The sequence below is a fragment of the Harpia harpyja genome, chromosome 20 (genome assembly GCF_026419915.1).
Source record: "Harpia harpyja isolate bHarHar1 chromosome 20, bHarHar1 primary haplotype, whole genome shotgun sequence".
NCBI lineage: Eukaryota > Metazoa > Chordata > Aves > Accipitriformes > Accipitridae > Harpia > Harpia harpyja.
Window position 1 is genome coordinate 8,049,331 of NC_068959.1, and position 27,105 is coordinate 8,076,435.

Genomic DNA, 27,105 nt, shown 5'->3' on the forward strand with positions numbered 1-27,105 from the left:
TCTCTAGAAAACATTATTATAATGCTTTGTGTCTGAGAATTTGATGCCATGTGTCACTAACATTAATGGGAATTGGTTGGCCAAGGGTCTTTTAGGCAAAAGATAGGCATCCAAGGTGGTTTTGTGTAATCGGTGATGTGCTTTGTAGCTTCTCCCACCTCTTGGTCCTTTCTTTGGTCTTGTGAGGTTTGTTTCCTCATGGGACCTGTTTGTCATGGGAGATTATTTTTATGGATCCAAGTGCAGGTTCAGGACAAACCTGTAGCTGTAAAAGTCCCCTCTGTCATGCTGGTAAAATGACACAGATTTTACCCAAGATTTTTTAGGAAAATCTTGAATTCTACTTTATTTCCCGTGAAGGTCTTGATATGTAGCCAGCTCCCTGGTTGATATTTGGTATTTTGGGTCACATTCACACAGGGGCTCCAGGTCTACCCACAGGTTTGTTGGAGCAGTGGGGCAGAGAGTGGAGCTCCTCCAGGTCCCCCATCCCCACCATTCGCACCGCCCAGCGGGATGGATGCCTTCACGTCTGTGAGAGGGAAGCTGCCCTCTACAGCTGCTTGCAGCCCTGGTTTTAACAAGTATCACCTCTCCATAGAAGTTCCATCTGGGCATGCTAGCTAGATGCACTTCATGTAAACTGTTTGTTCCGCCACCCACAGCGAGCAATTTGCACAGAAGTTTCACCAGAGACCATAAAATTGCAAACCATAGGTCCAGATCTCACCATCTGTCACAGTTCTGCGTTCCTGCTCCCCAGACAACACAGTCTCCCACTGGGTTTAAAAGATCCCAAGCTTAAACTTGTTTGTTTGGGATTTTTCAAAAAACCTGGTACTCAGAGGCACTGCAGAAATAAAAATGTGGTAACTATTATCATTTATTGCCCTTGCAGTGCAGACAGGATTAAAGCTGTTCTAATGACAGGGAAGAAATGGTAATATTCCCCCTGACATTAAGTAGGGCTGAAGAAAGCTATGAGCACAATGGAATGGAACATTAATGTGAAAAGGAAAAATAAAAACCCTACAAGAAATGACTATACCAAAGAACCACCAAGGGAGGCACTTAATCCCACAAAAGCCAGCACTCTCAGATGTCAAAGGATCTTGTCATTCTGCACCTAACTCAGCTCTTGCTGAGGTGTTAAATGGGGTTTCAGAACCATTCCTGCTTTCACAGACCTTAGGTGAATACAATTTACAACCAGGTAGCACAAAAGGGTTGTGCTCTAGAGACTTAACCCTTGCATGCTGAGTGTAGTTTGCTGGGTTTGTACCTTTGCTGCTCTTCTTTTCAGAAGACTCTAATGGCTCCAGTGATTGCAGAAAAGATGGCACTTTTGGAGCAGTGATGGCATGTGTAGGTTTTGGAGCATCTGTCTTGCTAGCTCAGCAGATACCTGTAATCTAGCGTTGAAAATTTATAGAAAATGTGTATGTTTATAAATAATGTGTCAGACAGCTGGTGGGTTTAAGTACCGCTTCCCATTTCAAGTCCCCAAGGACAAGATGCTCTGTCCTCTATGTGAGAGGTTTTGTTTGAAGAGGAATGCTTTGTACTGGATAAGTGCAAGTTCTTCCTTCTTTGCCCAGACCAGTGAGACTGTATTCCTGTGGAGAGGTGAGCTTGGTGGTGCTTTTTCCACACACAATGTATCCTGTGCTTTTTGCCTGCTGCCTTTTATTTTTAAATGAGCAGGGAGTCAAATAATGTCAGAAAGGCCAACAATAGCTTACCACAAGAGGGAAACATCCTCTGTGCCCTCTTGACAGCCTGCATCAGCCAGCCTCCCTCCTAGACTGGGAGATATTTTAAGGTAGAGCACACACAAGATATCATCACTACTGAAAAGATCAATTAGGTTAGGGAAAATTCTTCTGGCTCTCCATTTAGGTCCCTCCTTATCCTTTGTTTTACATTCTGCGGTGAGCCAGCCGTATCATTTCTCTCCTCTCTGCTGGGAAGGTAATTCTCTACTTGAAGGAGGCTATTCGGTGGCTTGCTTTATTACTCTTTAACATGTATACCTTAGAGCACCTCACAGAGGCCTCGTAGCATTGTGCCAGGCATCCTACAAACACATGTAGAGTGACAGTTGCATCTATAGCGGGTACCCATGTGGGGGGGATAACAGGATAAGTGTAATTCTGAGCCAATTAGAACTAATAATAACGCCCACACATCCTGCGTAGGTGTATGGGATATGGCATATCCCGGTGTTTCTTTGAAGGCAACACACCCCTGGAGTTTATAAAGGGGGTTGTTTGGGGGTTTTTCTTGTCAATTTAAAAAATCACTGTCAGGTAAAGGGAGCCAGTGTTTAAGGAAATGTAAAGGTATCTTTTCATATCCACCCAAAGTGGGGATTAAAAGCTGGGCACACCAGGACCATGCCCAGTCTGACTTTACAGAGTTTAACACCTGCTTTGCCTGTCTGCAGCTGACTGTGTAGGCTGAAGAGCATCAGGGGTCTGACACCTGAGACCAAGAAGCCCAGTGCTTGCACCTGAGTATAAATATATAGCCAAGAAGTGTTTGGGACCATGGAAGGATCATTGCAGAGGGTGTGCATGCATGTGTGTGTGTTTTGTCAGGTTCTTTGGCTGCTTTGAATAGAAAAAGGTGGAGTGTTAATAAATGAAGTTGTTAATTTCCAGTCTGTTATGAAGAAAGCCTTAAAATTAGTTGTGTTAGTTCGGTGGCAGGCAAGCATAAGGTTTTATGCACTGTAGCACAAAACAATTAAAATGAGGAAATTTAGAAGCAGATGTGGAAAAAAAATAGAGACAAGGAGAAAGGAGAAGGGATTATAGGTGCTCACCTCTGACTTCATGAGGACAAGCAGGCTCAGGGCATGAGACCACATCATCGCTGACACGAGAGTGTTGGTGTGTAGTTGTCCAGGTGCTGTGATCCGAACCGCTGTGTGTGACTTGTCATTCTCAAACAGGCACATGCTTTCAGTACGTGTCATGTATCTTGCTAGTGAAAGCTCAGTGTCTGGCAAGGGAAATGTTTAAAGCCACCGTGAGAACTGTTAGAAGCAGAAAGGGGAGCTTTGTATACAGGTCAGACCTCAGCACTTCCAAGTGTTGGCTGAGATCCCGAAGCAGGCACAGAAAATGCCACGTGTAGACCCAGGACTGGAGGAGGAGGTCTGCTGGGCCACCCGGTCTCCTGCTGTCACTGGTCACTGGGTGAGACCTTCCTACTCAGACCTGCTCTCCAAGTACAGCTGTTCTGACTGCCCACCTTGCTCACAAATGCATTGTCAGGTCTTGGCATGGAAATAACCATGTTGAAAGTTAGTCTGTTTTTCAGTTGCCTGCTAAATCACAAAATTTGGTCCCGATGCTGTAATTTACAGTATGGAATTCAGTGGCCCAAAAGACTAATCCTGTAGATTACAAATGGCCAAAGCCTCACAGGGCAGGACTGTGTTGGAAAATTAAAAGGTATTGAGCTGATTTGGCAGGGAGAGAGGCTGATACAGAGCTGCAGCTGAAAACAGTCTTGATTGCGACCTTCATTACAAATCTGAAGGAAGGAGTATATATATCATAACTGAACTCCGTGCCTGGAGCAGACTTCAGGGAAGGGCTAACGGAGACATTATTATGAGCAGGGAATAATCCTCAAAAACCCCAGAAACAACACAGCTGAGAAAATTTACCAAAATACTGTTTTCTCATTTGGAGGCAACAACACAAATCTCAGGAATGCCACAGGGACCACATCAGAGACTGAGGCATCGGTTTGGCTTCCAAACTGGTACATCTGCAAAAGCACAGACCAGAGAAAATTTGGGAGTGTGTATGCACATGCTTTATGACACACGGGGAGATGGGACCAAAATTGTAATTATCGGGATGAAGATTAAGAAAGGAGTTGTTGAGGTAAACGTTAATGCTCTCCTTCCCCAATGGAAGTAACGTTAATGTTGGAATAACTTTTCCAGGGGAAGTCCATAGTCTGGTTTCTGCATTGCAACCTGCAACGCGTTTCGAGACAGGCACTTACAAAATCCTCATCAGAACCTGAGGCTAGCACTGAACACAGTTGCAGGCTTTAATGTCTATGAACAGATATAATGTATTAGGGAAAGAAAAGAAACTATTGAAGCATTTCATCTGCAGTGAGCTCTTATTTATGTGACACATTTGCTTTCTGCTGCTGCTTATCTTCCCCCTTCCCACCCCTCACTCCCCTCTTTTTACTCTGTTTTAATAATTCAGCTCTTATAGCCCAGAATTAAATGTTGTACTGAACTAAGAGCAGGGTGCTATGTACCATATTAACATGCTGTGGTTTTGGTGCTTTGTTCTTTTCCTCTGTTGTTCATGCGTCTCAGCAGAAAGCTACACCGTGATACTGTACTTAGTTTTCTGAGTATAGCACTATCTGCAGAAGGACCAATATAATACAAAAGGCCATCTAATAAAACAGCAGAAGCAAAATTGGTTCAACCATCATCACTCGCCTCCTTTTATAATATCGCTGTCACTTTTTCATTTGTAGTAATCTTGCTTTAATATTTATGGCTCTGCTTCAGACATGGAGAGTTCAATGAGGACAAATTTGGGGGTTTCTATTTCATTGTAGGAGCTTAGATAAGAGCAGGGATAGCTGGTCTTCCAGAGCCCATGGGGCCCATAGGAACATCCATCTGTGACTAAATGCCCTGTGAGGCATCACCGCCTCCTTCTAAGGGAGCTGCAGGGGAGCTCGAGGTGAGGGTTGTGAGCAGGAGATAGTAGCTGGTTTTGTAGAGCTTCTGCTGCTCCAAGGCAACCCAGCATGGCCAGCATCTTCTGTTTGCTCCTTTCTGGACACAGCATAAAGGTGGACTGCCCAGCAGATTGGCTGACAGTGCAAGACAGTTCTGGCATACGTGTCAATGTCAAACTGCTCAAAAGCCATGCAAGGCTCAAGAGCCACAGTTGGGCCATCCCTGGGCTCCAGCAGCAGGAGATGTACTTTTCATTAACAAAATATGATGATTTTTAATGACATAATGTGCCATAAAAGTATCTCAGAAGACTGTATCCCAAATGGGTTTGCTTGCCATGGTTTGACTGCTAGCTGTACCCCAGAAATGAGCCAGACTGGCATGCAGGAAAAGAGAATCTTTTAAAAAAGACTCTCATTTTAAAAATGAGGCAAGGTGGAAAGGTCAGATCCTCTAGCAGAGCTGAAAAATGCAGAATTGTTTCCAGGCACCAAAGCCCTTCTGCATGTCTTTCCTGTTTTAAAAAAGTTATGAAAGCAGGGAGTGCTGGTGGAAAAGCTGTGGCTCTGGTATGGGACACTGGAGAGATGAAGGCAGTAGACAAGCAAGAACCTTTCACAGCTTGAGACCACGGCATCAGTGCTTCCAGCTCAGAATATGGTCTCATTTTGGGTCTATACAAGCATGGCGCAAGAGGCAGTCTCTGACCTGAAGGACTGGAACAGATGGGGCTTGGAGAAAGGCAGTTGCCTTCCTCCACCTCGCAAGCAAAGATCCAAGTCACGATTAGATAACAAACCTGAAACAGAGATGGCACTGGACCCGTTTCCCCTTACACATAATCTGATCTGTTAGCCACAGGACCCTCATTAGCCAGCCTGTCCCTATTAGAATAATAACCTAATTCTAACCACAGAAAGAATGGGCTTTTGCAAAGTCTGAATGCTGCTTGAGATGGGCATCATTTCCTTTCCAGGGGTGTCTCTGTTCTCTTTCAATGGGTTAGCCATCAGTTGAAGGCTACCCAGAAAATACAGCTGTCAGCTGACATCTTATTTATGGCAACATCCAAGTCTGTGACCCCAGAAGTCCCAGGTCTCAGCAGATACATGCCCACATCTCCTTTGGATTCTTGTCCAGGACCCGTTAAAAAATGGTCGTGATCTCAGGTGTTTCATGTAGGGGATTTGCATCTAATTTCTATTACAAGTGTCACCATTGCTCAGAAATAGTTTGAGTATTGACTGGAAACCCTTCAATATATTTAATTCTTGATTTTATATGATTCAACAAAATGTTAGCAATCCCAAAGTAACAACATGTTTAAAAACAAGCAAAGCAAGCACGGAAAGTCTTGTCAAACATCTTGTTTTTCCTTCTTTCCTTTTTTCAACAAGCTCAGTGACCCCATTAAGACCTTTGATATTTGGATTTTCTCTTCTGTTTTGTAGTCACACTGGATAAAAACTACATTCGAAGACTCTAGTAGAAAAAGGAAAAGAGGTTTCCAGGTGTGAAGTACACAAGTGGAAGAGCTAGGATTTTCAACTGGTCCCTTTGACAGAGAGGTTAAAGTCAGCTTCCCATGGCCATATCTTCCACCACCATGATTATAATTCAGAAGTGCACTTAAATGACTGAGAGTCCATGTCATTAATTTTTTGTTGACAGAAGCGCCATGTTATTTCTGTTTCCTTAAACTGAGCAGCATGCGAGAAAGAAGTACCCCAGATCCAATTTGGTCTCAAGGGAAACTTATCATTTGTCAGCCAGGCAAACTAAGACATATTTGTCAGGCAGGCGAACTTAACTAAAAAAATTGAAGCTATCAGCATAAACAGTTATGAGCAGCTCTTCAGTCATAGATTATTGTTTAAATATGAGGGAAGGAAAGCAGATCTTAATGTAAAAATCAACACTACTTTCCAGTTTCCAAGATGGTTAGAGCAGCAGTGCAGGAAAATGATGGTAGGGAGCACACTTCTGCGTCTTTTACATATTTGAAAGAGAAACATGTATTTCTTGTGATATCACATCAGCCTGATTTGCAGTTGATCAAATATATGGGACATATCTGCTGTCAGCTAAATACATGCGTGGAGCGATGGGGGAGTGTAGAATCTGTTTGGCTTTCCCCTGCTAGAAAAATCTGTGGGAACATGCTGTCGTTGGGATGTGCTGAAGAGATGCGCTCTGGCACCTACGCCACACTGGAGAACTGTGAGGACAAACATTTGGGAGGAAAGCTGAGCTGATCCTAATTGAAGCAGACACTAGCGCTCTTTCATTGTAATTCCACCAGCTTCGTCAACCTGATGTCAGGTTCTCCATCACCATGTGAGGGTCGCATACAGCCAGGGTATGCTAGAATAAATTACACATGCACATCCCCCCTCCTCTTTCCCACACGTGCACACATACACTCCAAGTGAGCAAAGAAAAGCAAGTGGAAACTGCTCCTTGACACCACTGTTGTCAATGAGTATGTTTTGCTGCAAGTGAGAGTTTTGGTTCTGTGCCCCAGGAGTTTGGGCAGATGAAGGAGGTGGCACACTGGTATTGGGGCTGCAGGCACTGCAGGGCTAATCTTTAATAGCTTACTGAGGACAGTAGGCTGAGCTGACTATTTTATTACACTCAAAGTCTGGCCACACTCATCTTGCAATTTTTAAAAGGCATTTGTTAATTTGGTTTCTGGAGTAAGTGCTGTGTGTGCTGGATTGGGAGGTTTCAAAGATTTCTTATTGTCTTGGAGTCTACATTTTCAAATTGCACTTTTCTTTCCCTGCCTGCTTGGGCTATGAAGAATAGGTTGCTCAAAATCCTCACAACATCCGCAGCTCAGTATCATAGGAATGGCTTTCCTGGAGAGGGTGCGGTGTCTTCCCTCCTAGAGGGATCTCAGATATGACATCCTCCAGGGTCGGGAAGGCTTCTGAGATCTGGCAGGGACCATCTAGGGGGTTTGTCTCCTTCTGCAACAGAGAACATGAGTCATTTGTGGGGAACATCTGGGGATATTTCGTTTAATCAGGTTTTTTACTGCTCTTGTGGCTTTGGGTATTAGCACTGTCTCTGCTACTTCTGTTCTCTGACAGAGGCAGTTGAGTCTCCTGAGAGTCAACTAAACCATATTATTGGCTGTCTTCAAGGGTAGCTGGGTAAAACTTAATGGTCCATGAGATACAAAAAGTCAGTAGAAATGATCTAATGTCCCTTTCTAGTCTTAAACTCAGTGAAATGGTGAAAATTCTGCTTCTAAAGGAAATGGCAGATGAGCGGTTGCCAGAATCTCCTACCAGGCGACTTCTCCAGCTGTGTCCATGGGGAGCAGTTCTCTTTTTGCAGTCCTGTTTGCAGATTCTCAGCAGAATTGCACCATTTTCACTCCTGGAGACCAAATCCTCATTCCCATCCTTCTGTGCAGCCCATTTGCCCTTCCTCCTCCCTCAAATGCCAAGACTGTTTCAGCCCCTCTTCGTCGTGACCGTTTCCGAGAGAAACTTTTTGGTTTCCCTTCTGCCTTTGCCAAAATCCAAATGAGATATCTGTTATAGCTGACATCTGCCTTTCACATGGATCAGATCAAACCTCCAGTTGCAAAACATCTCTGGCCCTCCTAAATCATAGAATCATTTAGGTTGGAAAAGACCTTTAAGATCATCGAGTCCAACCATCAACCAAACCCCCTAAACCATGTCCTGAAGTGCCTTGTCTACACGCTTTTTGAACGCCTCCAGGGATGGTGACTCAACCACTTCCCTGGGCAGCCTGTTCCAATGCCTGACAACCCTTTCAGTAAAGAAATTTTTCCTAATGTCCAATCTAAACCTCCCCTGCCGCAACTTGAGGCCATTTCCTCTCGTCCTAGTTCCACCCACCTCGCTACAACCTCCTTTCAGGTAGTTGTAGAGCGCGATCAGGTCTCCCATCAGCCTCCTTTTCTCCAGACTAAACAACCCCAGTTCCCTCAGCTGCTCCTCATAAGACTTGTAAATGAAGAAATCAGTCTTGTGCATCTACTCTCTCTGTGTCTGCTTGAGAGCTTTTGCCAAAAAAAGTCTACCAGAAATTTTTATACGCTTGAAACATCTCTTTTGCTTTCCTCTTCTGCAGAGCAAATGTGCAATTTAAAGGTGTGGGAATGTATTTTTCTTTTTCTTGGACACATTTGCAAAGGTGGCCAGAGCTGCCTTTCTCCAGCTGCCAAGTAGGTGTCCTATCCTGCGTGTGCTTTCAATAAAATCAGTGTTTCCTCTCTCCGATTTAAATGCTTTACCTTGAATATTCCCATATGAAAAGAGAAACTTGAGATAAACTGCAGGACTAAAAATCCTAGAGTCTGGAGATTTCAAGCATGAGTGAAGCACGCGTGCTTTTTCCTCATCTGAATTCAAGGTCACACCACCTCCACGACAGCTACCTTTCCGCAGAGGGAGAGGGAAGGCCTCCTCCTGCTTGCTCTGCCACATCAGTCACTTTTTAACTAACTTACAAAACTATTTTGATTTTTACTGTAAGTTAGAAGTGCTTTTAGAACAGTCTGAGGAGCTCTCACCTCACCCAGCTGCAACAGGCACTGCGGAGTTGTATCCAAAGAGCAGATGGTTGTCACTGGGCTGTCTTTCCAGCATAACCAGGTGACAATCAAGTTAATGCCTCGGCTTTTACCTAATTTTATTCATGGAATGGCACTAGGGATCCTCAGTGAGAGATCCTATGCCTGGAGAAGGAGGGAAATGGGATGTCCGTGGTGCCTGGTGCAGCATGCACTGGGAATGTCCCAGCCAGAAGTCCCAACCTGATGAATTATACAAGACTGATCAGGGTGAATATGGTAGCAGTTGCCATAGTTATCAATCATTATGAACTATATTTTCTGAGGTCTTGTTTAGAGGAAAACTATTCCGTAATTAATTACAAATTTGTTGTAAGATGATAGCATAGTTACAGCCCAGAATAGATGTTCTCTGTCCTTCTTTCCCTTTGGGCAGCCCAGAGGCCAAGAATAGCATATGCAAACTGTCACAAATGTCTGCATTTACATCCAAGTAAACACTCTCCACTCATGCTCGCATCCTTGGATATGCAAACATTTATGCTGTTGCATTTCACCCAGTTTCCCACCTGCAGGAATGAGCAGAGGCTGAACTGTCCAAATTCAACTGCCAGAGCTAATTACCAGATTGACTGCAACTCTCTTCTGTAGGAAAAGTCAGGCTGTGGCCATCTAGCTGTCAACAGGTAGCTGGCACGAGGTTTGCAAAGTGTGATGTTATCACCAGCCAGTTGACCAGAAGAGCTCAACTTCTCGGACCTTCCATTCCAGCATGATCTTTATCCCTTTTGTGTTTCTTAATCTTTTTAGAAAAGCATCAGTCAGAGGCTAGTGACTGCTGAGGAACTGAAAAGCTTCCTCCCCACTAGAAAAACAAAGAGAGTTTAAAATATTCGCTTCCTCTAGTTAAGGTTTACAGTTCTTAATATTATGTTATTAGGAAGTTGCAGAGCAATCAAATGAGAACACAATTGTTAATAAATTTGCTTAATAAAACAATTAAAGTAAATACAAAGCAATTCCAGCGATCTCTTAGTGTATTAAATAAATGGCAAGTAACTTCTTTTTAGTTTTGCTGGGTAAATTCATTTGGAACATCTGTAATTTAAAATAGTCCTGAGATTCACATAATTTTGCAGCCACCACTTTCACATTATGCTAAGTTCAGTCCCAGAAAGCCGGCTGCAGTTCTCACTCTTTTCATTTTTCCAGATTAACTGACACAACAGTTTCTTTGTTGTTCTTTGGGTGATAAACCTCAGCAAGCCTTTTTTTTTTTTTTTTTTTTTTTCAAATTATCTGCCTTGTCCATGGCCCCTCTTAGTCTGAAAGTACAAAGTGAGCTAGGGTTCTTTCCAAACTTACTAATGATAAAGAGTGTTCGTTCTCCCAGTTGTCTTTGGTGCAATCTGTTTCAAACGCTGGGATTGATGAGTGTCTCAGAACAGTGTAGGAGGGCTGCCTGAGCGTGACTGAGCCACAGAGTTAAAAAAAAATCTAAAAAATAATAGATTCATTTCAAATAGAAAATAAAATTCAAGGAAGCCATGGCTTGCCCAAAACAAAACAAGCCAGCTAAGTTTATTGTCTGCCTTATTAATTGTGCTGGATTGTTCAGCTGCCCCAAGAATGTCACTTTAATAATTCGGTGAGTCTGAAGCCTGGGTCTCCAGAGATCATCTTCTGATCTCTCACATATGGTATATCGCACTGTTCATTAGACCCACCGGTCCAGTCACATGAAAATGATGTTCAGCCTATTTCTATCCGTATCTGCTACTTTTCTTCCTGAATGTGTCAGTCTTATGATGAGGGCAGTGACTCCAGCTGATACAGACACAATTGCTGATTGCAAAGAGAGACACTGCCGTGAAAATAAAGTGAAGAGGGTTTTATTTCTGTCATGGTTCGGGCTTCGCGATAAGTCCCTGCCCCACAGAAATACAAATTGCTTTGGGGGAGGAGGTTGCTGAGGTATGTGAGATCACAGACGCTGAGCAGTGAAAAGAGGACAGGTGACCTTGGGGACAAACTGCTGGGCTGGGATGCCCAAAATCTGGGCTCAACTCCAAGAGGAAGGAAAAATTCCCACCAGTGTCATGAGATTCAGTTCTCAGCTCTCGACACTGTGCCATTTCAAATAGCTGGCTGCTTCGTTTTGGTGGTGAGATAGGAGTGGGGACTCACTTTGCACAGTGGGAAGCAGGATTTCTTGCTCTTCCCTCTGAATATTTGATGTTGGCAGTAGAGAAGTGAGGAACAAGGTAATCATATCCAGGATGGCTGTAAGCCAGTTGGGGATGACTTCTGGTCCTGGCTGGAGGGACAGAGCTTGGATGGAGCCCAGCTAAGGATGCAGTAAGCTCATGTTTAGGAGCCTGTCTCCAGCCACACATGCAGAAGGTTCAGTATTGGTGGCTACCAGCAGAAACCAGGTCAAGGGATTCCCAAGCAGTGCAGAACACTTGCTGGGGACCCCAAAATGTCACATCCAACTTCTCACCCTGCATTCTGTTGGGGGGGGGGGGGCTGGCGAGTGATGTGTGAAGTGTTGAGTCAGTATAAATGTCACAGCCAAAGGTCTTCAGAGTCAGAGTGACAACAGGAGGAGACACTAGTGCCAGGAGTTCTGACACAGGGAAAACACTGTCACTGCCACCACCTCTGGCTTGGAGATTTATTGATGGTAACTTGGGATGTGCCATAAACAGGGGTGATATTAAATGAGTCTGACTGTCTCAGGGGCTAGGTTTTACAACCCAAAGTGTGAACTCTCTCTGCCTCACTGAGATCCTGAGGCATTTTTCCAGCAGCTCCCACGATGTCATTAAGTGCTCTCCCGAGAAGGGCTCCAACCCGAGAGAGCCCTCCCTGCGCAGCACAGAGACAGCTGCTGAGATCAGACACAAAAATCTGCCAGAGAACTCAGCGAGCACTCCTCATGGAGATCTCCCAGGCCACCACCACTACCTCACTGGGCCCACAGCCTTCCCCACCGTGGCTTTGTGAGGAAACCAGAAATTGCCAGGCGGGTGTCCCCAAGTACCAACGCACCCCGGGTGTCCGAGGCTCTGGCCTCAGTGCCAGCAGCTCACGCCCCGGGCCAAACCTCCCTGTAACTGTGCTATGACTGCATGAAACCTAGGTGAACCTTTGCTGAGATGCCTTCTCAGCATGGTCTCAGCTTCTGAGGTCAAACCCACGGTTGCCTCTTGGAGTCGTTGGCTGCAAAGGGCTGTGCGGTCATGCAAATGCTTTCCTTCTGTGCCTTGAATGCATCTGGAGCTGCAATAGCAAGCTCTAACTGCAGCCTTTCTCGCCCATAATAAAACAGGTCCACCGGCCAGACAGCTGCCATCCCAAGGAGGCAGGGCTTGGTGAGCCACCGTGCTTTTCTGCTGAGGGGTTCCCTTGTTCAGATAACACATTGTATCCCAGAAACAGCAAAATCTTCAGTAGAGCCCTGGGGATACTGAATTCACTCTTCTGTGTTGCTTCTGCCTATCAGAGGTAAAGCAGGTCTGTGGAGATCGAGGGCAGAGCAACCCCATGGCCACAAGCCCTGTCCTTCACAGGTTGCATTCACCAACCCACAGACCTCGGGGAAAATGATCTAGTCCAGAGAGCCTGCAGCTTATCTCAGGGAAAAGGTTTATTTTGGTGACTTCCCTGAGAAACCTCCTTGTCCTTCTGCCCTCATGACCTTTCTCTCTGTTTCTTCAGTCTGCTCGCAGTTCTCCAAGGGCGTCTATGCCATCTTTGGATTTTACGAGAGGAGGACTGTCAACATGCTCACGTCTTTCTGTGGGGCTCTTCACGTCTGCTTCATAACACCAAGCTTCCCCGTTGAAACGTCCAACCAGTTTGTTCTCCAGCTTCGCCCAGAGCTCCAGGATGCCCTCATCAGTGTCATCGAGCACTACAGCTGGCAGAAGTTTGTGTACATTTATGATGCTGACCGGGGTAAGTCACAAGTACATGGGAAGGGTTACCAGACAATTAAACATAGTGGGCTAGATGGAGTCTTTGCCTCAAGAAGTCCTCTTACTATGGGTTGCTGGAGGCTGAGAGGGTGGCTAAAGGAAGGGTCACCTTATGACTTCTCTGTTCTTTATTCCTTTTCTAAATATCCGTTACTGCAGAAGGTGGACGTTGTTCTAGGTGAAGCATTAGCCTGACTCAGTATGTCTGTGTTCATAGGGTCAGGTCTGAATCCCATCAACACGAGGGAAATACTTAATGTGTAAGTGGTTTGAGTTTCAAACGGGGAAATTGTTTATATTGAATAGGTCCCATATTGAACAGGTCTGTCGAACTCAAGGCCACCAAGTCCCATGTTTACAAATGTAAACCGACAGCTGCTCAGGTCTCACCTGAGCTCACATCCAGTTGTGATACATGTGTGTGTTTCTGGCAGGTAGCTTAGAAAATTCCAAGTTCCCCATGTTAGTGCGTGTTAGCTGTCTGTGTAAAATAACAAAAGCCTTTGTGGGGTTCTTGGAAGATATTAACTAACTTTCTAAACCATGAACAGGGCTAGTGAGCTCATTGCTCTGTGATTCAGTTTCCCCAGCTCTCAGATGCCTTTAAAGCTCTAGGCTTGGAGGCCGAGAGCAAAACGGACTTGTGGAGGACAGTGCAGAGGTAAGGGTGATTCACAGCTCTGTCCTGGAAGTTATCATTAGCCCTTGCAGGGACAGGATGACCTTAAGAGACAAGGAGAAGGTATAAAAGCATCCCACCCTGCTTTCTGTTGTCACGAGGCATGGGCACGCTGAATATCCCAAAAGGACTGCAGTAGGCAGGGTTGTCTAGCAGGACTCCAGAGTGGTGCTGACTACGTGTATCTCCTCTGGAAGGCTGTGCATGTAATTTAGGCAAGATTCTTTTAAAAATAATGAAGTTTTCTGATGAGATGCCAAGAGAGACAGAGGCGCTGAATATGGTTGCGTACTGTGATTGCTAAGGGTGTCCCTAACCCTAGGAGCATACAGCCTAAACAGATCAAAGACGAGAAGGGAACTATGGCCCAGAGAAATCAAGTGATTTGGGTGGTGACAGACAAGAAGACAGGGATTAGAGCTCTTATCTGAATCCCACAGCAGGGCCTGATCAACGAGACTGATCTGCCGATTACAAAGGAAAACTGGGCCTGGAATCATCCTATTTTCCTGTGCTGGGACACAAAAAGCAGGAGCCATTAATACAAGCCTAGCTGTGTTTGGGTAAGATGCTAGACTATTAGCTGCTCTCTGCAGTTCTGCTGCACTCTTGCAATGCTTTTATCCAGCCTGGCTTGAGGCACCTGTGCAGGCTCTCAGAAGGATGGAAAGATGCCATTGCACAACTAAAACCTGGTTCTCTCCCTGCTGTCCTCTTCACCCTCTCTTCCCACCATAGGTTTGTCAGTCCTACAGAAAGTGCTGGACACTGCAGCCGAGAAGAACTGGCAGGTGACAGCTGTCAACATCCTGACGACAACAGAAGAGGGCTACCGCATGCTGTTCCAGGAGCTGGAGAAGAAGAAGGAAAGGCTGGTGGTGGTGGACTGTGAATCTGAGCGGCTGAACATCATCCTTAGCAAGGTTGTGTTGGTGCGGGTCTTCTGGGAGGGGTCTTGCATGCAGGACGGGAAGGGTTGTTTCTCCTGGAGCAGTTCTCCTCCCCATTCTTGTCTGATCCGTGTCTCATTGTGGCTCTCATTGGATGTGGTGCATGTGCATTGAGGCAGGCTGCTGAGCTTGCAGGTATTTCTCCGTGGTGTTACTGTGGAAACTGTAAAGCTGTATCAATACTAGGAGCTCTCATGTATTCATGCTCAGTGATCTTTGTTGCTCCATGTTTACTGCTTGTTTGACTCCTCTGCTGAACCCTTTACACCCCCTTACTGCCCAACAAGTTTGCTTTGTGCTAATTCCTCCAGGCAACATGCACAAGACGTGGCACTTCCTTATTCTGCTGAGTTTTCCTCCACTTTTCCCACCTCCTGTGAGATAGGGTGGAGGTGTGAATTGGCACTGCCAGACTCCTGGTCCTCCAACCTCCATGTGCTGCACCAATTTCTCACAACGAGTGCCAGCGGGACAGATATGGTACATCTGTAGTCCTCAGGAACCCTGTCTCCAGCTCAGGCTGGAGCTCACCATCCTCGCAGGGCATCCAGGCTGTAGCAGGATCAGATGTTTCCAGCTCCTCTCATGCCTTGCAGCGAGACACACACGTTCATTCACAGCTATCTCCTGGCTGTTTTGTCAGCTCATGGCCGCGAAGCAGATGGGATATGCAATAGAGGACTCCGAAGCTAGGTTGTGTGCCCTGCCTTACTCATCCTCAATCTAGATAGGTCGCCCAGCAGTGCAGACCTCAATTTTCCCCATCCTCTTTCCTCCATGCCTCCCTTAATGGTTTCCCTAGTCCTGAATATAGACTTCTGTGGACAGGAGACCAATGCAAGCCCATGGACGGGTCTCAGTCCACACTTGTGTCCCCTCTTCAACTCCAGCCACAATACTTTTCCCTCTCACACCTACAGCCAAGGCCTTCCCCACCGCCGTGACTCCCATCCCACATGGCTTAGAAAGGGCCGCGCAGTGCCACGCAGCAGGCGTGCTGTGACTCCCGCTATCGTACTTCTCATAACCAGCTCACTCTTACCTCGTGCTTCACACGTCGCCTTGTCTAAGCTACCTGTCATCTCCCGTCTCACACTTCAGCTGCTCGCTGTCTGGGGCAAGGACTGCCATTTCACCCGCTGCACGGCTCAGCAACGAGCACAATCCATCCTTGCTGGGTCTCTGGGTGCTACTCTATTATATATAATAACGAAACAGGTAGCAGGTTTTAACCTCAAAGTAAAGGTCACGCTCATGAAGGAGAGACCAGATTATTGTGGAGGGTAAAATTTTCTCTCTGACCATGGAGTAGCTGCAGTTGAACAAAATTTTTGACAGGACCTAGGCAGTGAATTTGCCTTTTCTGCAGGCTTTCCTATAGGGTGTATCAGATTTCTAGGGTTAATGATGTTGCTTTTTTAAGTCTGGTTTGTCTAACAGAAAGTTAAGTTCTGTAGTCAAATATTATCTAGTTTTCCTAATATGAACAGGAAATAAGTCTTTCTTTCACACTTCTTCACGTAACTGGAGCAAGAGTTAAACTTAGATATAAGTAAAGCTATTTGCAAGAGCACTAAAAATCCAGATCTTGTGGTTATTTGTTTTGCAATGCTGTAAAAAGCATCCATTCCCAGGGAAAAGAGGGAAAATATTGTGTTTTCCTACATTAAAGACAGCAATTCCAAGGTGTCTGTGCCTAGGAGGTAACACTCCTGTTAGGAATAGGGCTGTGAATAACTCTTTCAGACCCGTGTAGTCCATTTTCATCCCCGTTTGCCTTCTGGGTCTGAGTCCACAGGGATTTCTGAGAGCTGAGGTAGTTATCCCGGTGTAAGCAGGGGATGCCAGGTCTTTCACAACATGCAGATGACTGGAGGTAGTCAAAGATAGTGTTCAGCTCGTTATCATGTGAAATTCAGCTGGGACTTAAACTTGGGCTGGTGGCTGGTCTCTCAGCTCACTGCACCGGCAACCTCTGCGTGGATGTCACTGCTCTGTTTGCCCTCTCTCTTTGAGTGTCTGAGGTGTTCAAAGAGCTGCCTCAGCCTCTCGGGGACATTTTAATGCATTTATCTTCTTCCCTGGCAAGCCTGTTTCTGTCCTTCGGTGGCTGTGGATTTGTGCTCCCCAGTGAACAGAAGAGCTGGGCATGGCTGTTTAGCATCAGTCCCTCAAACGTGCACTCTGGTGCTTGCACACACTTTTAATCTCTTCTCCCCACTCCGTACACATAACACAAATAACCACTGCTGACTCCAGCAAGGCAGCCCTCACGTTGTGGAGACCGTAGCTGTAGAGGAGCCGGTGCTCAATGTGTTAATGATACGCGGGAAAATGACCTGATTTCTTTCTTGGAGATTTCTCTGTGTTGTGTCTCAAGGGCATGATTTATCTTTGCCGAGGTAGCTGTCGCTTACGAGCCAGGCCTTGGTTCAGGGCAGGATATCTGCAGGGCCGTGCTGTGTAGCCTTAATGGGATAAGTAAGTGGTGGGTTGTATTCCATCAAAGCCCTGTATTGTTTCTTCCTTGTCTCTCATTAAAATGAATAACTGGAATTTCTCCTTTGCCACTGTTTCACTCTGAGAGGATTTCTCTCTAATAGATGTCAAACTGGCCCATTAAGAAGTGGGTAATGAAACCTAGGTGGCCCAAGTGAGCTATCAGCATGCAGCCCAGCACAGCCTCTCACCACGTTCAGGCTAAGTGATAAATGCTATTATAACCTCAGCTTGCTACCACCATCCGGACACATTAGGACTGAGCAAGCATTTTAAAATAAATTAGGATCACAAATAACTGTGTAAAACACAGGAAGCAAGCCTCATAATTCAGGTGGATGGGCTGCAAGATTAACAGCTCAGGGAAAGCTGGATGGCAGCCCTCTCCGGTTCATCAACTCTGACACCTAATGAAATAACAAAGGGAGAGTTTGGGCAGAAGGAGCCAATGCCAGCTATTGTTGACACTGGAGAAACAGGGAATTGGATCGTAATTCTTAGACATCCCAGTGCCCTGGAGGTGGTCCTTCCTCCCACAAGGTCTGGGACTTACTGCAAAGGTCAGTCTCAGTTGATGAATGGCAGAGGACAAGTTGGGTCTGATTTTGCATCTCAGATCTGGCAATGGAAGATACTCAGAAAACTACCCATAATAAGAGTATATATCTTTATAGTCTTAGGTATACAGAGTTGTTTTTTCTGGGGGCTCCAAACTGCTCAGTAGAAGCCGTACTGACCGATCCTGTGCAGAGAACCACAGGGCAGTGAAGCTGGTGGAGCTGATACTAGTTGTGTAAGAAACTGCTACTAAATGAAGCCTGCATTGGAGTTAATTGCCACCCCCACGTTAATGCTGGGAACCAGATGAGTTTTAATGTGCATACAAGAGCACTTCATCAGAGAAAGGCTAAGGCAGATGAACCAGTTGCACAGAGCAAGTGTCAGCTCATTTATAATCCATTTGGAAATCCCTAAATGGCTGCTTATGATAATCTGGGAGTTCTGTCCCATGGGGAGGATCAGTCTGTGCGTACCCTTGTCTGACGCTTCTCAAACACCTGCTGCTAGCCTGGTATCAGTGAGAAGTCCTGGATAGACCGATCTCTGGTCAAATCCAACACAGCAGTCATTTTATGATCATTCTGGCTGTGAGGATCTTGCTGGCCTCTCTACTGTTCATGCAGATTTTGCCACAGCATTGGCAATGCAGGCAGTCGTTCAGAATCAATTCATACGACAATAGAAATAAGAGGTACTGTTGCCAGCAAAGAAACCTTATGGAAATAGCACAGTTCTCTCAGAAACTGGCAATTCTTGTGTTTTTACAGGTTCTGAGGGCATGTTGGTTTGGGCTTTTTTTCACTGTCGTCTTTCTGTATGTAGATTGGCTCAAATGCAGATGGTATCTGGCTCTAGTAACCTGGTAAGAATTTAACAGTGCTGCTGGAAATCAATGGAGAGGAATTTCAGTGGGAATATGGAGTCAGCAAGAATAATGTTATTTTTAGCTCTATTCTTTCTGTATTTTTTTTTAAATCAAGGGAGAAAAAGAAGTTAGGGACCATGTGATCAACAACTGTCCCCAGTAATCACAGGCAAGCCTGCAACAGGTGGTGCCTTTCTACCTAGACAAGGGAAATTTTTCCAGCTAACATAAAAACTTTCAGATGTTACAGATCCATAAGCAATTGTGTTGATAAAAAAGAATAAAAACCTAACTCGGCAGGCATCAAGGAGAAGGGAGTAAGTGGCAAAGAGCATATATTGGGACACCATGAATATGAAGATATAAATAATTTCGACGAACATGCAAGGGGAATCCTCTGTGATTTGCCCAGGCAGCTTTGTTCTGGAGATGTGGTTTGAAGCTACCTCAATGCACTAAAGGAGAAAAATTGCCCTTATAGTCTAAACCTCCTGACATCTCACCCAGGTAGGTGTTTGTGGCAGGGACTGTAGCTCAGAGGATGTGCAAAATAGCTCTCTAGTCTTGCTTGATGTTTCAGCTGCATTCACAGGACAAATGGACCCCAGCTCCCCACTTTGTTCCTTTAGTGTCGGAAGTATAAATCTGGTTTAACCTTTAAAAAGACCCAAACAACTGTTTGGGTTTTTTTCCCTGAGCCCATAAGAGACAGGTCAGTTTAGGTAGTTGACTCTTCCTGCCTGTGGAATCTGTTTGGGGATCTTGTCCTGTCTGATTTCAGACTTGCTGCTCAAATATCATGTGTGAAAACTCTGTCCTTCCTCTAACAAGACTGTGAACTTTTCTTTTGCTATGTCTTTCTGTCCCTAACTGAACAAACTGAACAGTCTTATTGGGGGGAAATGGTGGGGGGGAGGAAAGGCAGGTAAATTAAGCTCTTCTTCCTTAGTTGGTCTCTGCTAAATATCCTTGGTTTTCATCTTGCAGATCATCAAGCTTGAAAAAAATGGGAATGGGTACCACTACATTCTGGCAAATTTGGTGAGTTGCCCTCATTGGTGGGGGTTTTTTTGCTATCTTTATTTTGTAAAGCACTATATTTATAGTTACCAAGCTGGATATCTTTTTTCTCGTCCACCTTTTAGGTAAAAAAAAATACCAGAGTCCTTTGCAGTGCTCTTCTGATGTTTTATGTCTTGAACCAGCAAGATTATCTGCAGGGTATCTCCAAGCTTGCTGGGGTTTTGTGGTTGGTTGACCCTGGCTGGACACCAGGTGCCCACCAAAGCTGCTTTATCACTTCCCCCCCCCCCCCTCAGCTGGACAGGGGAGAGAAAATATAACAAAGGGCTTGTGGGTCAAGATAAGGACAGGGAGAGATCACTCAACCAATTACCATCACGGGCAAAACAGAGTCACCTTGGGGAAATTAGTTTAATTTATTACCAATCAAATCAGAGTAGGATAATGAGAAATAAAACCAAATCTTAAAAACACCATCCCCCCCCACCCCTCCCTTCTTCCCAAGCTTAACTTTACCCCTGATTTTCTCTACCTCTATCCCCCCAGCAGCACAGGGGGATGGGGAATGGGGGTTCTGGTCAGTTCATCACACCTTGTCTCTGCCGCTCCTTTCTCCTCAGGGGGGAGGACTCTTCCCCTGCTCCAGCGTGGGTCCCTCCCACGGAAGACAGTCCTCCACGAACTTCTCCAGTGTGGGTCCTTCCCACGGGCTGCAGTTCTTCATGAACTGCTCCAGTGTGGGTCCCTTCCACGGTGTGCAGTCCTTCAGGCACAGACTGCTCCAGCGTGGGTCCCCCACGGGGTCACAAGTCCTGCCAGAAAACCTGCTCCAGCGTGGGCTCCTCTCTCCATGAGGCCACAGGTCCTGCCAGGAGCCTGCTCCAGCACGGGGTTCCCACGGGGCACAGCCTCCTTCAGGCATCCCCCTGCTCCACCATGGACCTCCCTGGGCTGCAGGGGGACAGCCTGCCTCACCGTGGTCTTCCCCATGGGCTGCAGGGGAATCTCTGCTCCGGCACCTGGAGCACCTCCTCCCCCTCCTTCTTCACTGACCTGGGGTCTGCAGGGCTGTTTCTCTTACATGTTCTCACTCCTCTCTCCAGCTGCAGTTTCTGTGCCACAGCAACTTTTTTTCCCTTCTTAAATCTGTTATCCCAGAGGTGCTACCACTGTTGCTGATGGGCTCAGCCTTGGCCAGCAGCAGGTCCGACTTGGAGCCGGCTGGCATTGGCTCTGTCAGACATGGGGGAAACTTCTAGCAGCTTCTTGCAGAAGCCACCTCTGTAGCCCCCCCACTACCAAAGCCTTCCCTTGCAAACCCAATACAGGGGGGTTTTTGCCTTCAGCTTTGATGTGCATCTTTTCAAAGCCAGTTAAACCAACTGTCAACTAATGCTTGTTGCAATAATGATTATTTTTGCATGTCATGGGCATTTGGGTTCCTGGCATTGCCCTCCTAGCTTGTTTCAGTCAGGCCAATAAGAAGCTGTTGACTATTGGTAACAATTTGCATTTTCTAACTAGTTTTAACCCCATTTCAAAATGCATCCTCCAGGTGAAGTGTTTCACGTCCAACCTGAGAGTCCCACTAAGGGCAGACTTGTTAATGACGATGCACCAAGATCCCTCTGACCTTCCAGTAAAAATAACATATGTACCTATTCTGCAACTTGGTGCTAAATCAAATCTGACTGTCATGGCTCTAAGGAATGAACTGGATGCAAAGATTTCTTTAAGGAAAGGATTCTCCTTTAATGCAGGGAGGTGCTGCCTGAGGACAGAGCAGTGTTGGGCAGCAGCAGAGCCATCTTTCTGGAGCAATATGCTGTCCTCTCCTAGGAGGCTGGAGAATTTCTCTGCCTAGGGAGGTTTGGGAGGAGGTAAGAAAGAGAGGAATAGCCTCCACCCATAGGGCAGCTGGAGGTTTTCCGCAGCAGAGCTGCTCCCCACTCCTCCCCAGATGTGTCCGTCCATCCAAGGGATGCTCAGCAGAGGACGGGCTGGTGTGGGCAGGCTGGGGCCGAGGCTGCTCCCTCCAGGATCCACTCTGTCCGTGCGGGGTGAGCCATGTGCGGGGTCTGGAGCCATTCTTCCCTCCCACAGATGCGTCTGCGAGGCAGCACGTCAGGCCTGGGGTAATTAAACTTTAAACTACCAATTAGTCAAGCAGTTGCTGCCCTTCTCCTTCTCTCAGTCCCAAGATAACTCTGTAATTTACAAGACAAAAATGGCCACATAATTACCCCGCGATGCCCTGATACTGACCCTGCACTTCTGCGCTGGACGCCTACCATGTAATTACAAAGTTAAAAATGTTATGTTGCGCAGGGGAAGACGTGCGAACTGTAGAGCAGCCAATAACTTCAGTTGCTAATTTTTAAAAAATTATTATTTGCTGTAACCCAGGTCCTGGTCCTCAGATGTTTATGAAAGTCCCCTCATTAAAGTTAAGCAGGGAAGCTATCTGGAGTAGCTGGAGTGTGCACTTTTATGTATACCCATGCGGAAGGCTAAAGGAGAATGATATCACCTCTTCTCTCTGTATGGTTTCATAAGGATAAATACATTGAAGGCATGAGGTAGTCTAATACTCAGGTGTTGAGTTTTGAAGGACATTTCCGTCTGTCTTATGATACCACGCTCTCCCACTTTCAGCCTGAGAAAGCACTCTTTTTGCATCTTTAATTTGTTTTCTTAGCCTTTGCACAAATGCTGAGAGGACAGAGCTGGCTGGAAGAGGCTGCATACTCAGCCAACATGGGTTATAAATATTTAACTCAGAGCAAAAGGCTTTTTTTTATTTCCCCAGCCCCTCCACAGGGAGATTCTGCCTCCCAGCTGGAGCTCAGTGGAGGGTGCTTTGGCTCCCCAGGACCCACAGGGTCTGACGGGACCACCAGAATCCACTGTTACTAGCTGTGCTTTTCAGCATCTTTGATTTGGGGGGAGAAGAAGAGTGAAAGGAATTCAAGCTCTTTCCTTTGGTCTTCCCAGCTCCTTAAAACCTAGCATTGCACAAGAGCCAAACTCCTGAGACTCCAGGAAAAAAAAAAAAAAGAGTAGGGGATAATCAGACAACATGGGAGAAATATTTTTAAAAAAAGCCTAGTGCCCCTCGAGGTTAAGAAGGTCCTTTCCAGGGCAGAACAAGCTTTGTGATTCTGCTGTGCACACAGGCAGGTTCAGGCACCAGAAGCCAAATCAGTTTCTGTGATGTGCTTCACCCACACGAGAGCTACTCGCTGATCGGTTCAGCAAGGAAAATGGCAAAAAGGCGGTGAAGGTCCTATGTTCCTGAGACCATATGGCAGTGAGGAAGGTCGGCAAGCCTCCCTTTGCAGGGATGGCTGGGGATGTTACGGGAGATTGGCAGAATGTGGGAAGTCGGCGTCTGGCAGGGTTAAACCATAGCGTGGATGCTCTGATCCAAGAGATCACAGCAGGTTTTACCCTCTTCTAAGGACATCTCATTGCTGGATTAGAGCCTTCAGAGGGTGTAACATGCTGTAATTTATTCCCACTGACTCATACACGTAGTGGATAGACCTTAAACCCCCCACATTTTCCCCTGCAGAGAAGTCCTAAGATGACAGGGTGTGCATTGCCCACATGCACACACACGTACCCTCATGTGCACACCCGCACGCCTACAAAACAGCCCGATTTTGAGGAAGTGGCTCATTCTGGAATACTGGGTCGTAAAAGAATAAATTAAGAACTAAAATCTGCAAGTGCCTGAACATTTCCAAATTAGTTATTTTTTTGTCCCCTGTGCTGACTGATGGAATCCTGATTTTAGGACTCTCTTCCTATATGAAGATAAGGTTCCCAGCCCTGGCTGGGAGAGGCTCTGCCTTGCACAAGTCAATTAAGTCCTCAGCTGGTTCATAGCCGCCGACTTACCTGCACTAGCTGGAGCAAGGGGATGAATTTTCAATACCTGCCTTTTGCAACACTGCCTAACCTTCTTGGAGCCTTTCCCATGGGAAAACAATTATGGAAATGACACATTGGAAGCAAATGTTGGGAAATATTTATGGATAACCCCACTGAAATTCTTATTTTTGGCTGTATGCTTGCTCAGAGCTATATTCAGCCAAAAAATAAGCAGCAGCACACTACTGCCCAGTTACAGCAGCTCCAAACTGGTGTTATATCAGGAATGCAAAGCGAAAGAGTTTGCAAGGCAATGCACAGGCTGAATAAGGCCTACAAAAATCATAATGGGTGCATTTTGAACACGGAGGAATTCCCTGTCTGGTCACAGACAATTCATGAACAAAGAGGAACTGGCTTGCATTAATCGCTGCTCGTTTGCCCAGCGGTTGCTGTCGAGTGAGCTGTAGTAAAGCACCAAGCAGAATTTGACAAGTAGCAGCAAATGAAAACTAGTATTTCCTAGCAGGAACAGCTTTCTTTTTCAGTGAAAATGCTGTTGCCAAGGTGAGACAGTAATATTTCTGTGTTCACAAACAAAATGAAACCGTTCTGTACCTTAGGCCATGGGCAAGCATCCTTCTCCAATTCCGCTATGCCTGTTAAAGACACAAGCTGTCTTGTCTGCTCAGCCCTGCCCATCCCATGAAGGTCTGTCTGCAACATCACTGCCAGGGGAAGGGTTCCTGTGAGCATCCCTGCCTCTCCTTGAGGCAAATTTGGCACTGTTTATGGCTTTTGCAAACTCATGAAAACCTGATCCTCGACTGGTACCCATTAGAGTTACCCCAATTAGCTTTTACCAGCTGCCAGCCTGGATGTTTGTCAGGTATAGGGGCACTGGGTGGTTGCAGTCATATCTCCTTCTCTCCCCCTGTCTCTCTGTATCTCTATTTTTCTTTCTGGAACTCAAAGAGGTTTGGCAACTTTAAGAAGTGTTTGTTTTTGTGAGTCTTATTTTTCTAAGCTTTGTTCTCAGCCTTTGAGAGCATCAATCTAGCAACCACAAAGAAAAAAAAAATACAGTCAATACTATCAGAGCAGCAACCTTTGAAACTTCTGGGATTCCGTTCTTTTGATGTTACAGGCTTTTTCCCCATAACCTTGGCTTCATGTATCTGTTTGTCCTATGCCAGGGATGTAAGCTGACTACTGTCAGTAGTGGGAAAACATCAGCCGTCTTGGGCAGAGGAAAATCTTTGTCTTAAAATAAGTGACATTCGTGTGACCTGTCTTTAAAAGAAAAGTATGAAAGACAGCTGCCACATACAGTGTTTTAGCTTTTTTTCTTTCCTGGCGCATTAGTCCAGGTTGTTCTTTAGCAAATGCTCTCGTTTGAAGTTAAATGGATAAGTGTATGCGATTGCTGATGCTAGGGGTAGCAGGGAAAAGTAAAGATAAAACCAGAGGTGATTAGCAGAGGTAAGCATTTTTTCCTGTGCCATTTTACATCAGCGTGTGTCAGTGCTGAGTTAGGCCATGGACAGAGTTTCACTTTGCAAGCAGTTGTGGTAGCTTTGGAGGTTACCAGCACAGCAGCTTTGCCAGCAGAGTGGCTTGTGTGTGCAGGAGTCAGGCAAAATGTGCTGGTTTGATTCTCTTAACCTGTGGTTTAAATGGGCCTCTGATTTTTTTCCCTCCGAAAATGGAAGGAAGAACTTCTGCACTACCAGGGCTGAGATACAGTGACCCGAGACTGACAGCTGGAGCAGACGGTGAAGGAGGAGTACCCTCCCGAATTGGCTGTCAAAAAAGAGGTCCACATCCCTGGGGAGCAAAGTTCTCCCAGCACAGGCAGAGATGGGCTCCCCTAAAGCAATGCAGCACTCGTACATCCCGCAGCACGTCTGTGGCTGCGTGGGGAGGGTCTGCTGTGCCCGTGCCGGGTACGAGCCTAGTGCAAGAAGCTGTACCTGTCACAGCACAAGTGTGACCTGTGGCACTGGCCGTGTGTCGATGGCTCTGCTCCCTGCACCGAGCCCCTGATTCAGCTCGCCTGGAGCTAAAATGCTGCAGGTCTCAGCCTGCCATCGTCTTGAAAGCTGCCGTGTTTATTTTAATCACCCGCAGTTCTTAACGCTGTCTCCTGCCCCCTGAAATATTGCTGACTGAGGGTACAAACAAGGTCAGCAATACTCAGGTTTGCATCACCAGCTGATTGGAAACTCCGTTTTGTGGGAGTTTCCAAAAAGATGTGTACGGCATTGACTTCTTGTCCTGGTAAGATCTCAAGGTGCCTGGTCCTGCAAAAATTATATTCTTATGTTGGAAAGAGATGTCCTAATTTCTTTTTAGGTCTCTAAAATTATACCAGCTAGACCTTTCCTCTTTCTGAGAGGTTGGTGCAAGTAGGCTCATAAGAAAACTTGTTTATCCAGGCGGAGGAAGACAATATAATATATCAGTGAAATTTCTGAGGTTTGCATTTCACTTCCAAACAGCTTTTCTGTCCTGATTCAAAGATTATCAAGCAGAAGAAACCCTTATAACATTATCTCATCTGAATTACTGATAGTAAAAGACAGAGCAGTGCCCTGAATTAATTTTTGCTTGAATTAGTGTGTCTCATGTAAAAGAAAATCATCTGGTTTTGATACAAAAATTGCCCACACGGGAGAATATGAACTGCAACCTTGGAAGGATTTTTGTAGTAGCTAATGAGGGCTCAAAAGCATGAGTGACTTACTGTGGCTTAAAAAAAATCACTGAGCATCAGGTGAATAACTGACAGATTATATTACATCCATTGGAAGGAAAAATGTGTTTGCTTAAATCTCAGCAAAAGCATGTTAAACTAATAGGTTTCCTCAGCTATTTGCAGTCTCCTAATCCATTACCCTGGCTCAACTGGCAAGGGGTGACGTGTAAATCTGTAGTATCTTCCTCATGGTGACTTCATTGGTGCTTTTTTCTAGTCAAAACTTGCCTAGCTTCAGCTTCCTCCACCAGATTTATGCTTCTGTTTGCTAGACCAAATATTCCATTACTGACGTTTTGGTTCTTGTAAACTGTTGATCAGGTCATCCCTTAATCATATCTTTGATTGAAGTCCTGGCATCTGTCACTACACGGCACATTTCCCAAACCTTTAAATCAGTTTCTGCTCTGAAAGCTCTCTAAAGCACAAACATCTACTTAGAGCATCTGTCCCTCTGCCTGGACTGAGCTTTCCAACAAGATGCGTATGATCATTTATACCCAGAATGTGCTGCAGCAGTAGGATAGGGCTGATACAAATAATACCACAAAGAAAATCTGTAGGGCTGTACCAAAAAAAAAGTTACTGGTCATCGCCAGCCCCATGTCCTTGAAGTCT

General features: G+C 45.8%; 1 protein-coding gene across 2 annotated transcripts in view; it reads left to right on the forward strand.

Annotated features, from left to right (window-relative positions):
- The window catches only part of GRIA1 (glutamate ionotropic receptor AMPA type subunit 1), a 129,654-nt gene that overhangs the window by 48,425 nt on the left and 54,124 nt on the right, over positions 1-27,105 (forward strand). For both annotated transcript variants that reach the window (XM_052816672.1, XM_052816673.1), the window contains exons 3-5: positions 13,017-13,256; positions 14,694-14,878; positions 19,818-19,871. In XM_052816672.1, coding sequence (XP_052672632.1) covers positions 13,017-13,256; positions 14,694-14,878; positions 19,818-19,871 — 479 coding nt within the window. The remainder of the gene's footprint in view (positions 1-13,016; positions 13,257-14,693; positions 14,879-19,817; positions 19,872-27,105) is intronic.